At 28.5% G+C, this 13,688-nt stretch overlaps 1 protein-coding gene across 4 annotated transcripts in view; it reads right to left on the bottom strand.

Moving 5' to 3' along the window:
• LOC107449376 (3',5'-cyclic-AMP phosphodiesterase 4C) overlaps nucleotides 1-13,688 on the bottom strand; it is a 174,426-nt gene that overhangs the window by 123,866 nt on the left and 36,872 nt on the right. The window contains exon 1 of one of the 4 annotated variants that reach the window (XM_043047741.3): nucleotides 3,839-3,982. The exons of 2 other annotated variants lie outside the window; for them this stretch is intronic. In XM_043047741.3, coding sequence (XP_042903675.1) covers nucleotides 3,839-3,912 — 74 coding nt within the window. In that variant the 5' untranslated portion in view covers nucleotides 3,913-3,982. Of the gene's footprint in view, nucleotides 1-3,838; nucleotides 3,983-13,688 lie in introns of those variants that run through there. One more of the 4 variants, XM_043047738.3, reaches the window with a different exon arrangement.

Raw genomic sequence — 13,688 nt, 5'->3', positions numbered from 1 at the left:
TTCGAGTTTCCGGGAACTATTCGACCTATTTATTTACATTATTTTGCCATATTAAACTAAAATTGAAAAAAATGATATAAAAATGTGACTTTTTTCGACAATTAATTAATAAAATAATAAATATTTATAAAAAATTATTTTTTGCGGGAAATTATCCTTGGATAAATGGATTTTATTCTTTTGTGCTAAAAACGTTTTTGAAATATGGTGAACTGTGCAAAAAGTAAAATTAACATAAAGAGACTCACAGATTGCTGTTATTTTATGTAAGGAATCCGTCATAAAAAAAGGTATTGATAGAAAGTACCCTCAATAATTCCCCAAATTTTGTTTATCTGTGTCTTAAATGTACCCTCATACAAATCTTTTTATTGAAAATAATACTATTTCATCCAGATTTTGGTATATTTTTTGAGGGGACTATTTAGAAAGGTCCAAGATTATTAGATGTTAACATATATTAATTTTCACAATATTTTGCTTTTTTGCAATAAATTTAAAATAATTATTAAAATATTTTCTGGGAAGTCGTCTTTTTCTCTACAAATATTTGCCAGAAAACTTCTTTGATCATCTTATTTATTTAAACCTTTATTTTTGTAATTCCCGTTGGACGTAGGTTTTCATTTATTTTTTTTAAATTCTGCATATAGTTTTATAAACTTATATTAGTCTAGGTAGATAATATTTAATCTTTCCCAAAAATTATTTGTTAGCAGTAACCATATGCATTCGTTCTTTTGTTAATGTATTTAATATAAGGTCATTTTTTGGTAATTTTAACCGTTTCCCAGACTATCCCGAGTTAACTCGGGTACGTATTGCAAATATTTATCATCCCGATAAAACTCGGGCGTATCAGAATTTGTCAGTACATTTCGTTTTATCACGTTTCAACTCGGTTGGAAGCAAAAAACATAATCTGACTGAAACATGCTGTGATTGGAAGTTTGCCAAGTTTTATTTGAGCTGTGAGTTTGCACGCGCGTTTTGTGCGATTGCATATACGATGGTTGCCATACAGCAATAAGAGTAATAAAAAAATGGAGTATTCCTTCACTGACGTTTGAAAAGTATCATTTTGTGTTGTCCCTTGTTTAAAGAACTACCATACAAAGACTAATATTTAACTTATTTCATTTTCCCGAGATAGCTTGGGACTGATTTTAAATTAAATGTTCTTTACACATAAATAAAATTCAAATTTCAACTTAAAACTTATACTTTATGTTTTGTTTTAATTCCTTGTATTTATTAAAAAAATAAAAAATATATGCTGATTTTTTGCATTTTTTTTCTCAAAATAAATTTTAAGGGAGGTGATTAAAAGGGCTATTTTATTATAGTATACTTCGTAAATATTTTATAACAAGTTCTCTTCATGAGAACTGCTATGATTTTAGATATAGTATAGCAAGTGAATAAATGAAGAATGAAAGAATGAATGGATCAGTAAATAAATGTATAAACAAGGCAATAAATAGCAGAGATTGTCATTGATGGGCATTTTAGCGATATCAGCGAATGAGTTGATAAATGTATAAAAAAACTTATAAATTAAGTTACTGCAGTCAACAATAATTTTTTTATTTTTTTAAAATTATTTTTAACAAAATGGCGACATTAAATGTAAAATACCTTTAAAATTGTATTTAAGCATGTACAATTATAAACGCAGCACGTGATTTAAAATATCTCAAGTGCACCAGAAACTATGCTGAGTATAAAAATCCTATGAAATGTAACCAAATCGAATGAAAATTGATTAAATCAACGAGTTTGAAAAACGTTGCTTAATATCACACCATTTAAAATTTGTAAAAGCTTATTGAAAGCTTCCAATGCATGGCAAAAAGTGTTTTTTTTTTTAAATTTATATGAGTTACATTGTGGCGACTCAAAGAATTAATCCGCTGACTAAAAATACTTCCGATTAATATTAGGAATTATATTTATTTTTAAATTCATAAATTAAAATATCAAAATATATCTCAATTTAAAATCGTTATTTCAGACTATTTCAGTGCAACTTTTTTTTATTAAGTGAATTCTTTTTATTTAGGATGTTCAGTATTTAGTTCCAGTTTATGAATGTAAACAACTACTACATTTAATACACGTTTCAGTATTATAGTATTTGAATTTTCAGATTTTAGACTCTTCTAACAATAATAAAATAAATACATGGGGCAAAAACTGTTATAATTGTTATTTGTTTTGTTCATATGTTTCTTAAATCAACATTTTATTTTATTTTATATCCGTCGTTGAACAGCCGACCCAGTTTTGGGTTTACGACTACAAATGTTCAACTCCGTACCCTTGTAATTTTCAACCAATTCAGAAGACAAGGAAACTCACGAATCATTACCCCCAGAGGTATGATTTGTTATGGGAACATGGGGGACTTAGCGACTCGACAGGCTCAACGTGCATCAGTCACCATTTACTACTCGGGGATTTTTCAGCCGGCGGAGATCGAACTCACGATTTCTTGGTTCCAGGCTATCACGGCCTAGCCGACAGAATTTAGAGTATTCGACGACTGATGTTCAACTCCGTAACCTTGTAATTTTGAACCCAATTCAGAAGACAAGAGAAATTGCTTTCGCGGAGGACATTTTGATTGAACTAACCCTCATTTGAGTTACACGGAGAGAAAATCACGATAACACCCCAAGGTTAGTCTAACTTCAAGGAAACCCATGATTCCTACTACTAAGAATATTTTATTCCAGCACTATGCGAACCGAGTGCGTTTAGACCCGCCATCGCTGGGATTCGAACTCACTGAGAGCTCTGTTTTCTGGGCCACCACCGCTCTTAAATCAACATCTAGGGTTGATATAGATTTTATAATTTTCTGGTAGAAATATTGCAATTAAAAATACAAAAGGCAATTTTGCACAAGACCACGCCATCGAAACAAATCAAAGAGCGTCTTTTAAAATACCGATTTCTTTTACAAGATTGAGTTAAGGGTGTTCAGTTTTACCCGGGGATGTCATCCACCGGCCCTGTTTCTCATGATAAATATTTCCATATTTAAGACCCAACTATTTTTTTTTTTTTAAATTTTCTTCATAAAATAATTCAGATAAGAAGAAAAACTGTTTTATTTAATAGAAAACGTAGTCCAATGTTTAAAATACAATGCTATGAAAAATAATTTTATTTTTGAATTATTATTTAATATAACTGATTTCAATGACAGGAAAAAATACTTTTTTCTTTCTTGATTAGCTATGAACTGATTTCACATCATGAAAGTTTTATAAAGTTTATTTTCATATATACTTCCCTACACACTTTCATGTGTCACACTCTTTTCGCCGGATTGGATAAATTTATCAACCAATTATATATATATATATATATATATATATATATATATATATATATATATATATATATATATATATATATATATATATATATATATATATATATATATATATATATATATATATATATATATATATATATATATATATATATATATATATATATATTTATATATATATATATGTGTGTGTGTGTTTGTTACTAGTAAAATAAAAAATAAAAATTGGCAGGTAAAAATGAGTGATTGCATGAGGTAGAACAAAAATGAAAACTATTTCAGGCTAAATCTAAAAAAAAGCGTAAGCTATTTTTAGCCAATCTTTAAAAGCGTGGGATATGTCACTTGATAGAATATATATAACTTGATAAAATATTTCAATCAAAATAAAGACTTTCTTAGATAAAAATTTTCAACTGAAGAGTAAGAATAGTGATTATGATAACAATTGTCCGTGGAGGAGGAAAAAAAAAAAAAAAAAAAAAAACCTCTCACCTATGTGGAGTAGCTGGCAAACTTTTTCTTCGTTGTATCGCACGAACTCTCCGTTGATTGAAAAAAGCAGCCATTCTCTGAACTTATCTCTGAGCATGCTCCGCTTTTTACCCACATCTTTGATACCTTGCCAGTATCTTTTTCTAAATAACACTTCATTTACTTTCTTTTTATGATGGATTCAAAACAAAAATTTCAACTAAAGATAATATAATTTTAAATAATACGGTGAAAGTCTGCTTAGTCTAACTATTAACTACGATACGTGTTGTCATTCAAATTTTATTTTGACTAACATTTCGTTAAAAAAAATATATATATATATTAAACTCATTAATATCTGAATTTAATCTAGTTACAATCTAAATCCACAAAGAATATATATTTATTTAGAGAAAAAATGGTTTATGCATAATTTCATAAATTAGTTTTCACATATCTTACAAGTAAATAAATATCTAAATATCTAACAAAACTTTAACTTCAGACAATGTATATAGTTCCATAAAAAAAATAATAATTCTACAGCGTTTTTTTCAACAAAGTATGAGATAGTAGCCAGAAAACCTCCGATGAGTAGCAGAAATACTAAAATCTACTCATTGAAAACAGAAAATAATAAGATTACTCGATTTCTAATAAACCTATTAAATTAAAACGCGATAATTGGCTTGAGTATAGTATATTGTTTAAATTAATTCTTGCACTTGAATATTGTATTCCAGTAGTTATAGAAAAAAAAATTCCAGAAAAATCAATACCTAAGATATTTATTTTTTGACAAAAAAACTTTGTTACGCTATTGTAGCATACCTGCCAACTTTTAATCCTTTCGAGAATGACTTTCCTCAGTGGTAGCAAAATGGAAGTGGTAGCAATTTTAGGCAGTAACATACGCTTTATTTTGTAAAAGCTGATACGACTAACGCTACTGTATTACATATTAATATGTATGTTTAATTCTGTTAAAAATAGTGGTGGTCAAAAAGATTATAAATTAAGTTTATAAATGTAAGAAATTTATATAAAGCATTCATTTCACTACCACTTTAAATATAGAAATAAAATTTTACGCCAAATGCGTAAAAGTTGGCAGGTATGTTGTAGTGTTTCTACCATTACAAAAATACAACGCATATGGAAAATTTTGATGTTGCACAATTGCATATGTGAGGAATTCAATCCACAAACTGGAATAGAGGAGCTAAATCCAAAAACCGAGACACCACTTATCTTTGGCGATTAACTTATCTAAAATTCAAAATTTAATTCACGCAATCTATCTTGCCAAAGATAAGTGGTGACATTCGGACGTGATGTGAACATGCCTACCTTGACTGAAACTCCCACTTCGATATGAACACGTCTACCTTGACAGTAACGCCCATTTCGATTTGAACACGCCCACCTCGGTGGATTGTCCACATTGAACAGTTGACTTGCGACTTGTGACTGCGACATTATCCACCTCTTCGCGCTTTTCCTACTCAGTCTCGATTACACAACGTATACACTCGACGGCTTAAGACAACATAGGAGTGACCACGACCGTGAACGTCACGCAGCTCTCATGATCAGCACTCAAAAGTACGGTGATCTTAACACAGATCTCCCAGCTTTTCACAAAACAGGAAAAAATCAACTAGTGGTATCCACGCATCGAATTCAGTCATCGCTGTAATTCTGGTGGGGAAAGTACTGTAGTGTGTCTACCACTACAAAAATACAATTTCAATTCACTAATATATAAGACATGTTAACTCGGTACCTTTTCATAGATGAAGGTCGATAAAAACTCTCTCTGGATTATTCTTGATGGAAATAGTGTGATTTGAAAGCTAGAACAGAATATTTTTTCAAACAAGCTTGTTAAGGTTGAATTGAAGTCTAGATATGATCGAATAAGAAGCATCTGATTTTGTTACACAACTTGTATTGTAAGTATTTTTCTTTCTGTCAATAGATTAAGTACAAATTTTATGTATACTACTTTTGTCACGTACTTTATATTACTATCTATCTGAAAATGTAGGGTATATTTTTACTCTGAATTGAATGGAATCAATCCCGAGAACCAATAGTTTATATGTTATCAGGCGGCCATTATTACTGTGATGGTTCAAGTATTGTCTCAAGGAAAAAAAATAAAATCGTATAAGTAAAAATCTCATTTATTAAGTAAGAACTAGCATATTCAAAATGGCCATATTTAAAACACAACAAATCATAAAAAAAAGGAACATTCTCTACATCGAAAAGTTTTGTTAGCATGAATGATATTTTAATGATTGGGAGGCCCAAAAAGGGTCGCCACGAATTTGAAATTGATTAAATTTGTTCCTAACGGAGCATCGGCGAATTATCGAAATGTAACCCAACCAAAATAAAACCCCATAATCAATATTAGGTTTGAAAATACTTTGGCGATCGCCATCAAGAGTGTGAGAATTATTATTATCATGTAACTGAAACATATTTGTGGTATAAGAAATTAATAATAAAGAGTTATAAATAGATTTTTGTTTTCGATTAGGCACGGCAGTGAATTAATGAGTCTACATTAGTATTGAAATAAAAAGTTAGCCATAAAAAAAGAATAAAATATTTTATGTTTGCTTTTATAAAGATTAACTCATTGATTTAATTTAAATATAATTCGATAAATAATGATTAAAAAAGTAAGTTTAAGTAATTAAAGATATTTTAAAAGCTAGGAAACAGGTAATGTCAATTGTGGCATCACATAAGGTTTTTTTTATGATAAGTGCAATTTAAAAATAGTATTTTTGTACCAAAAAAAAAAAAACACTTCAGCTATTGAAATATTAGATCTTTAAATTCGTGTTTCATTTGATTAAATGAAATATATATGAAACAATACCTCACTTGTCTGTATAGCAATTTAAACTATTTGTCTGATAATTCAATTCAGCGTAAAAAACTATGTCTGAAAATATGCCTGTTTAAAAGAGATTCCCCCTCAATTCGCCCCCATTGAAGTAAAAAGGCTCAGTGGATAGAGTGATCGTTTTCCAATGAGGCGAACCGGGTTCAAATCCCAGTCAATACGAATTCCGGCTTGCACCGACCATAGTGCTGACGTGAAATATCCTCAGTGGTAGACGGATCATGGGTTAGAGTCCCCTTGCCGTTGGGCTAACCGTGTAGTTTTTTCGTGGTTTTCCTCTGTATGTAACTCAAATGCGGGTTAGATCCATCACAAAGTCCTCCACGAAGGCAAATTTCTCCTAACACTCGATCCAAGAGATCCCTTGTCTTCTGGATTAGGTCAAAATGACAAAGCTACGGAGTTGAACATTAGTAGTCGTAAACCCATAGAATTGGGTCGGCTGTTATTAAAAAAAAGAGCAGAGACAAGAGTTGGGGATTTTTCAGGTATCATTTATATTAAGAATAGCAAAGCTGTTGGTCAAAAATTATCTTGGGTATTAATTTTTCTGAAGAAAAGTTTTAATTTTACGTAAATTCGGCTAGTATTTTATACTTTTTTTTTATCAAAAAAATGTAATAAATATTAAAAATAAAGATTATTTTTTAGTTTAAAAAATACTATTCTATTTCTTTGAACTAGTAGAGGAGGAGCAGCCTACTAAAAGTTGTTTTGAGTTAATAGCATGATTTTATTGCAAGATGTAATAGTAATTCTGTTTTTCTACAAATTTCAGCTCTAAAGAAAGTTCTTTACAATATTTCGCATAAGTGTTTGCATCTAAATAAATTCAGAAGCTAAAAAGTTACGCAGTCACTTTAAATAACTTTAATAATCATATGATCGGATTGTACAAGGACTCATTTTTATTGGTTTAAGAGGGTGACCTCAAATACGCTAATTAGTTAGTACAGATACAAAAACGTACTTTCTCGGAATAAACACGCATTCTTTGTTAACACTAGAAAGACTGAAATAGCCCAAACATCGTGAAAGAATAACTAATGTATAAAGAAATTTGCTTAAAATTGATTTTAAATATTTTTGATATTATTTTCAGTTATATAACAAGTTATTAGTAAATAGCAACAATAAAAATAATAATAAAAGTCACAAAGTGTTGTCACAAATTGCGTCATTATATACATAATTGTTTTTCTAATTGAAATTAAAAAGCAGTCAAAATAACTTCTTTGGGCAATCTAGTGTTAAAGGACCCTCAAAGTGAGAAATATGGTCCTAATTATTTTTGTAAGGAGAGTGGTCCAAAGTTTGGGCTTCTCAATGTTAATTTTACTTTTGAGCCATAAGTGGACGATTTTGTTAAGCGAATTGAAAAAGTTTTGCACACGATTATAAAATTCATTTATCCAAAGATAATTACATGCAAAAAACATTTTTTTAAAATTATTATTCACTTTTTTATTATATTTAATAGTCAAAAAAATTTTGAAACGTAAGCTACACAAATTTTCACATTAATTTAAAGAATATAATTTTAAATGATGAAATACAAAATTTAAATTAAATCGGTCAAATCGTTCCTAAGAAACTGAATTCTTAAAACGTAGTTTATTTAAAATCTGATTTTTCAAGCCAATTCAACCGATAGCATTCAAACATTTTTTTTTACTCATAAAATTGCATTCTTTAAAATGATGAAAATTTCTATACCTAAAATGAAATATATTTTGTACTGTTTTTGAATAATAAGGAAAAATGAGGAAATTATGAATTATTTTATTTCATTTATTTATTTATTATTTATGGTATTGGTTTTTCGAACAATTTTATAATAGTGTTGCGAAATTTCTGGATTCGTTTAAACATTTCCCGAGATATGGCGAAATATGCAAAAAGTAAACATTGAGGAGTCAAAACTTAAGACCACTGTTCTGACCAAATTATTGTTACCCATATTTTCTAGAACGTTGCTATCCCTTATATTTTGAGGGTCTTAAGTCATCGTTGAAAAAGAGGTTTCTTTAGAGAAATTTAGATTTATCTTTGATTTCGTAACTTAAAATACCGTCTACACTAATTAATTAGCACGTTTCAGGTCACTCCTTCCAATCATTCAAATTTAGTTCTAGTACGTTCGATCATTAGCTCAAAAGTAATTCAGAGTAATTTTTTTTCTTTTTAACATTAGAACTGCTTAAATTTTTGCATTTATGCAATTTAAAGGAAAATAATTTCTTAAATTGTCAAAATTTCTATCAGTTACTCAACTTTTTATCTATCTTTACTTTATTATTTTACAAACTATGTAAAGTATGTATTTATATATATATATATATATATATATATATATATATATATATATATATATATATATATATATATATATATATATATATATATATATATATATATATATATATATATATATTACCGGTGAATGTCGACAAACACCAAATACGTCGGTGAAAGATCGAATATTTCATTACATTCTTGTACATTCGGACCCTCACCGGTGTGTGTCGACAATCACAGAATGGTGAATGTCCGAAATATTTATTACATTCGATTTGATATGAATTTATTCGTGGATATAATTACATTTATTCGATATTTTAACCCTACACTGATGTTTTTATAATGTTAAGTGCCACTGGCCGGTATACATTTGCCCGGTATACCCTACACTGATGTTTTAAGGTTAAGTGCCACTGCCCGGTATGCATTTGCCCGGTATACCCTACACTGGTGTTTTTTTAAGGTTAAGTGCCACTGCCCGGTATACATTTGCCCGGTATACTCTACACCAGGGGTGTCAAACTCGCGGCCCGCAGGCCGCATGCTGCACGAGATCAGCATTTTTGCGGCCCGCGAAAAAGTAAAATTCTAATTGGCTTGCAGCACCTGACATTCCACGGAAAATGCATCGAAACAAAAATACGCAGAAAAAATTTCTAATCTTAGAACAGAATTTGAAACAAGGTTTAAAGATTTTAATTCTTTAGAAGAAAAATTTTGTTTGTATTCTTCGATTTACTCAATAAATATAAACTCAGTACCCAGTAACATACAAATGAAAGTGATTGAGATTCAGTGCGACTCAAATTTGAAGGCAAAATTTATTAAAGTGGGTGTGCCTGAATTTTACAAATATTTACCTGCTAAGTTTGAAAATACTCGAAAATTCGCATATGAAATTTTTTCCATGTTTGGAAGTACTTATCAGTGCGAGCAATTATTTTCTGTTACGAATGGAAATAAATCTTCTGTCTTAAACCGTATTAATAACGCTCACGCTGGGCCAATTTTGAAAGTAGTCTCGGCCAATAAAATTTCTCCCGAAATAGGAAAGATAGTAGCAGAGAAGAGATGTCAAATATCAAAGAATAATTTTACTTTATATATGTTTATTACAAAGTACTATTGGAAATAAAAATATATGTTTCTATGAACACTGATATTTTTATTTTTTATTTATTTTTTGCGACCCACCTAAAGTTAAACATTGTTTATTTGGCCCAAGTTAGCTTTTGAGTTTGACACCACTGCTTTAGACTGATGTTTTTTTAAGGTCAAGTGCCATTGCCCGGTATATATTGGCCCGATACTCCAAACACTGTTGTTTCTTCTAATCTATCGTCAGTAAGTATTAAAATATAGAATAAATATATCAAATAAATATAATAATATTAACGAATAAATTAAAATAAAATTGGATATAACAAATATTTCGGACATTCACCAAAGCGACTATGTGATTGTTGACATTCACCGGTGAGTCAGAAATAAGTGTATTTAGCAAATATTTCGGACATACACCAAGCGACTTCGTGAATGTCGATGTTCTCCAGCTTTCGGTGTTCACCGTGTTTCACATATATATTAATATATATATATATATATATATATATATATATATATATATATATATATATTAATATATATATATATATATATATATATATATATATATATATATATATATATTAATATATATATATATATATATATTAATATATATATATATATATATTAATATATATATATATATATATATATATATATATATATATATATTAATATATATATATATATATATATATATATATATATATATATATATATATATATATATATATATATATATATATATATATATATATATATATATATAAAATGAAGAATAAAACAAAGAAAAATAATAGACATATGAAGAAAAAAAAAGGGGGGGGGAAATAATAAGTAAAAAAAAAAGAAGAAAAAAAAGGATGAAATTTTATTTAAAAAAAACCGGAAAAAAAACACGATTATATCCGCAAAACAGAGTGCTTTCTGATATTGTATCAATAAAGCCGAAGCAAAATATATTAATACAATAGTGTGAGGAGAACTCAAAAAAATTTTTATAAAAATAACAACAAATAAAATAGATCACAAAAAGTAAAAATAAGTAACATGTAAAAACAGAAAATAAAATAAAAGAAAAAGAAAAAACATTAAAAAGGGGACTATAAAGCGAGTAGCAAAATCAGATCAACTTACAGGGACAGAAATTTTTTCAAGAATGATTTAAAAATGTTTTCGCTGAAAGATTGCCAGATTACAAAATACGAAAACAAAAGATGAAAACAAAAGCGCAAATTGAGTGTAACAAGAGGGTCTTAAAGTGTCGTTCTTACTGCACTGCTGAAGTCATTTGTTATTCTGAGCTTTGATTTGTTAGTTACCAAGGATGGGCCCGAAATGGATGCGCGCAAGGTAATATTATACTGGATAATTTTAGGAATTGATCATAAATAGTTTTAGAAGATAGATATTTATTTAAGAAGACATATAAAATTGAAAAGAGAAACATAAATTGCCTGTTTTTGCAAATAATTTTAGCCGCGGATTTGCACGATATGGATTAGCACATAGAAAAATTATTTAAATTATCAAAGAAAAAAATTTTAATAGATAATTTTAACACGGATTTGCCCGAAATGGATTTGCGCATGGAAAAACTGTATAGATTAACAAAGGAAATTATTTAGTAAAGGAATTTTTAGCAAATAATTCTAACCACGGATTTGCCCGAAATGGATTTGTACGTGGAAAAATTATACAAATTAACAAAGAAATTATTTAGTAAATAATTTTGGCAATGGATTTACCTGAAATGGATTTGCACATGGGAAAATTATAAAAATTTAAAAAAAAAATGTTTAGTAAAATTATCCACAAAAATATACGATTAATTCAATGACTTTATATAAAATTTTATTACATATATATATATATATATATATATATATATATATATATATATATATATATATATATATATATATATATGTATGTAAATGCCTTGGTTACCATTTAAAAAGTCAATCGAGACAATTAATGATTATGCTTATTCTGTAATAATAACATGAGTCACACAGACTCTTAAACAATTAAGATCGAACCACACAGGTTTCAGTTTCACACAGAAACATATTTCAATTAACAAAAAACATATTCACTCAGAATCTTAACCTCTAAGTTTATCAGTTTCACTTAGAAACTACTCCGACAGACAATTCCAACTGACTAACTCTTTATTTACATCTAGAAAGTTCTATGCATTTCGTTCAGACGAGCGACATCTGGTGGGATAACATAGAGGCTGTCGCCTCGCTTATTACATATATATATTATTGGGGAGGAATGCTTTCCTTTTTATTGATGGTTTTCCATAGCAGTATTTTTAAATTTTTTTATTAACAGTACTGTATTTAAGATATAATCCATATTGATTACACACACTTTAAGTTGGAATAAAAAGGTAGGTGCACTAAATTTTATGCTCATTTAGGCAGAATATATCATGATATAGCATCACGTACTAAGCAGCTCCTATTTTCATCTTTATATTACCAGCAATATCATTAACAAAACCTTGAGATACTTTCATCAGTATGCTATAATATTTAAAGCATTTATAGGCGAACTGCAGACCCAATTTTTGGGTTTATGACTACTAACGTTCAACTACGTAGCATTGTAATTTTGAACCCAATTCAGAAGACAAGGGAACTCCTGGATTAAGCATTGGGAGAATTTCTTCTGTGTGTGAAAAAAATTACATGGAAAAAATTACAGAGCAATGAAAAAAGGGAAAAGAAATATAATAATAATGAAAATAAAAAGAATCCAGAAAAAAAAATCCGAAAAAAAGGAAGAAAAATTAATACAAATCCGGAAAATAAAAGATGTAAGCTTTTGATCAGCTCACACGATTAGATTCGCGAAAAGGAGTGCATTCTAATATTGTATCAATATAGTCAAAACAAAATATATCAATACAACAGTGTGAGGAGCACTCAAAATTTGCAACAAATAAATCGAACACATTAAGAAAAAATATCACGTAAAACCAGAAAATAAAATGTAAAGAAAAAAACAGAGTAAAACGTAATCTATAAGGGTCATTCTCACAAAAATAGTCATTTTCATGTCCCCAGTATATTTTATGTTTGTTTTACAGCTTACGAAAAAAAAAATTTCAGGGAAAGTGTACTTCGGAATGCAAGCTAACAAAAGAATAAAAATAAAATTATCAATTTTTATTTTTTATTTATTTTAGGTAATTAAAATATACCAATATGTCATTCCCTCACTTGTCCCCACTGCTGATTTAAAAAAAGAAAAAAATTGTTTCTGAAATAAAAATTTTTTTTTTACAAATTCGTGTTTCTTATTTCAGAATACTGAAATATAGAATTCAGAAAATCAATTTTATATTTAATTTCCGATAAAAATATTAACACAGCACTATTTTAAACTTTGTCCCCAGTGTTTCGCGTCATTCCCTCACAACAATGTTCTTATCACCTGCAATCTTCTTAGAATAAAAATATTTTAATAAAAACTTCACAAGTTAACAACTGGCATCATAGAACAAAATTGTAGTATGTT

This window comes from Parasteatoda tepidariorum, chromosome 12 (assembly GCF_982258835.1).
Source record: "Parasteatoda tepidariorum strain Cologne lab strain chromosome 12, Ptep-v5.0, whole genome shotgun sequence".
Classification (NCBI taxonomy): Eukaryota; Metazoa; Arthropoda; class Arachnida; order Araneae; family Theridiidae; genus Parasteatoda; species Parasteatoda tepidariorum.
This window is presented reverse-complemented; position numbering and strand designations above follow the sequence as displayed.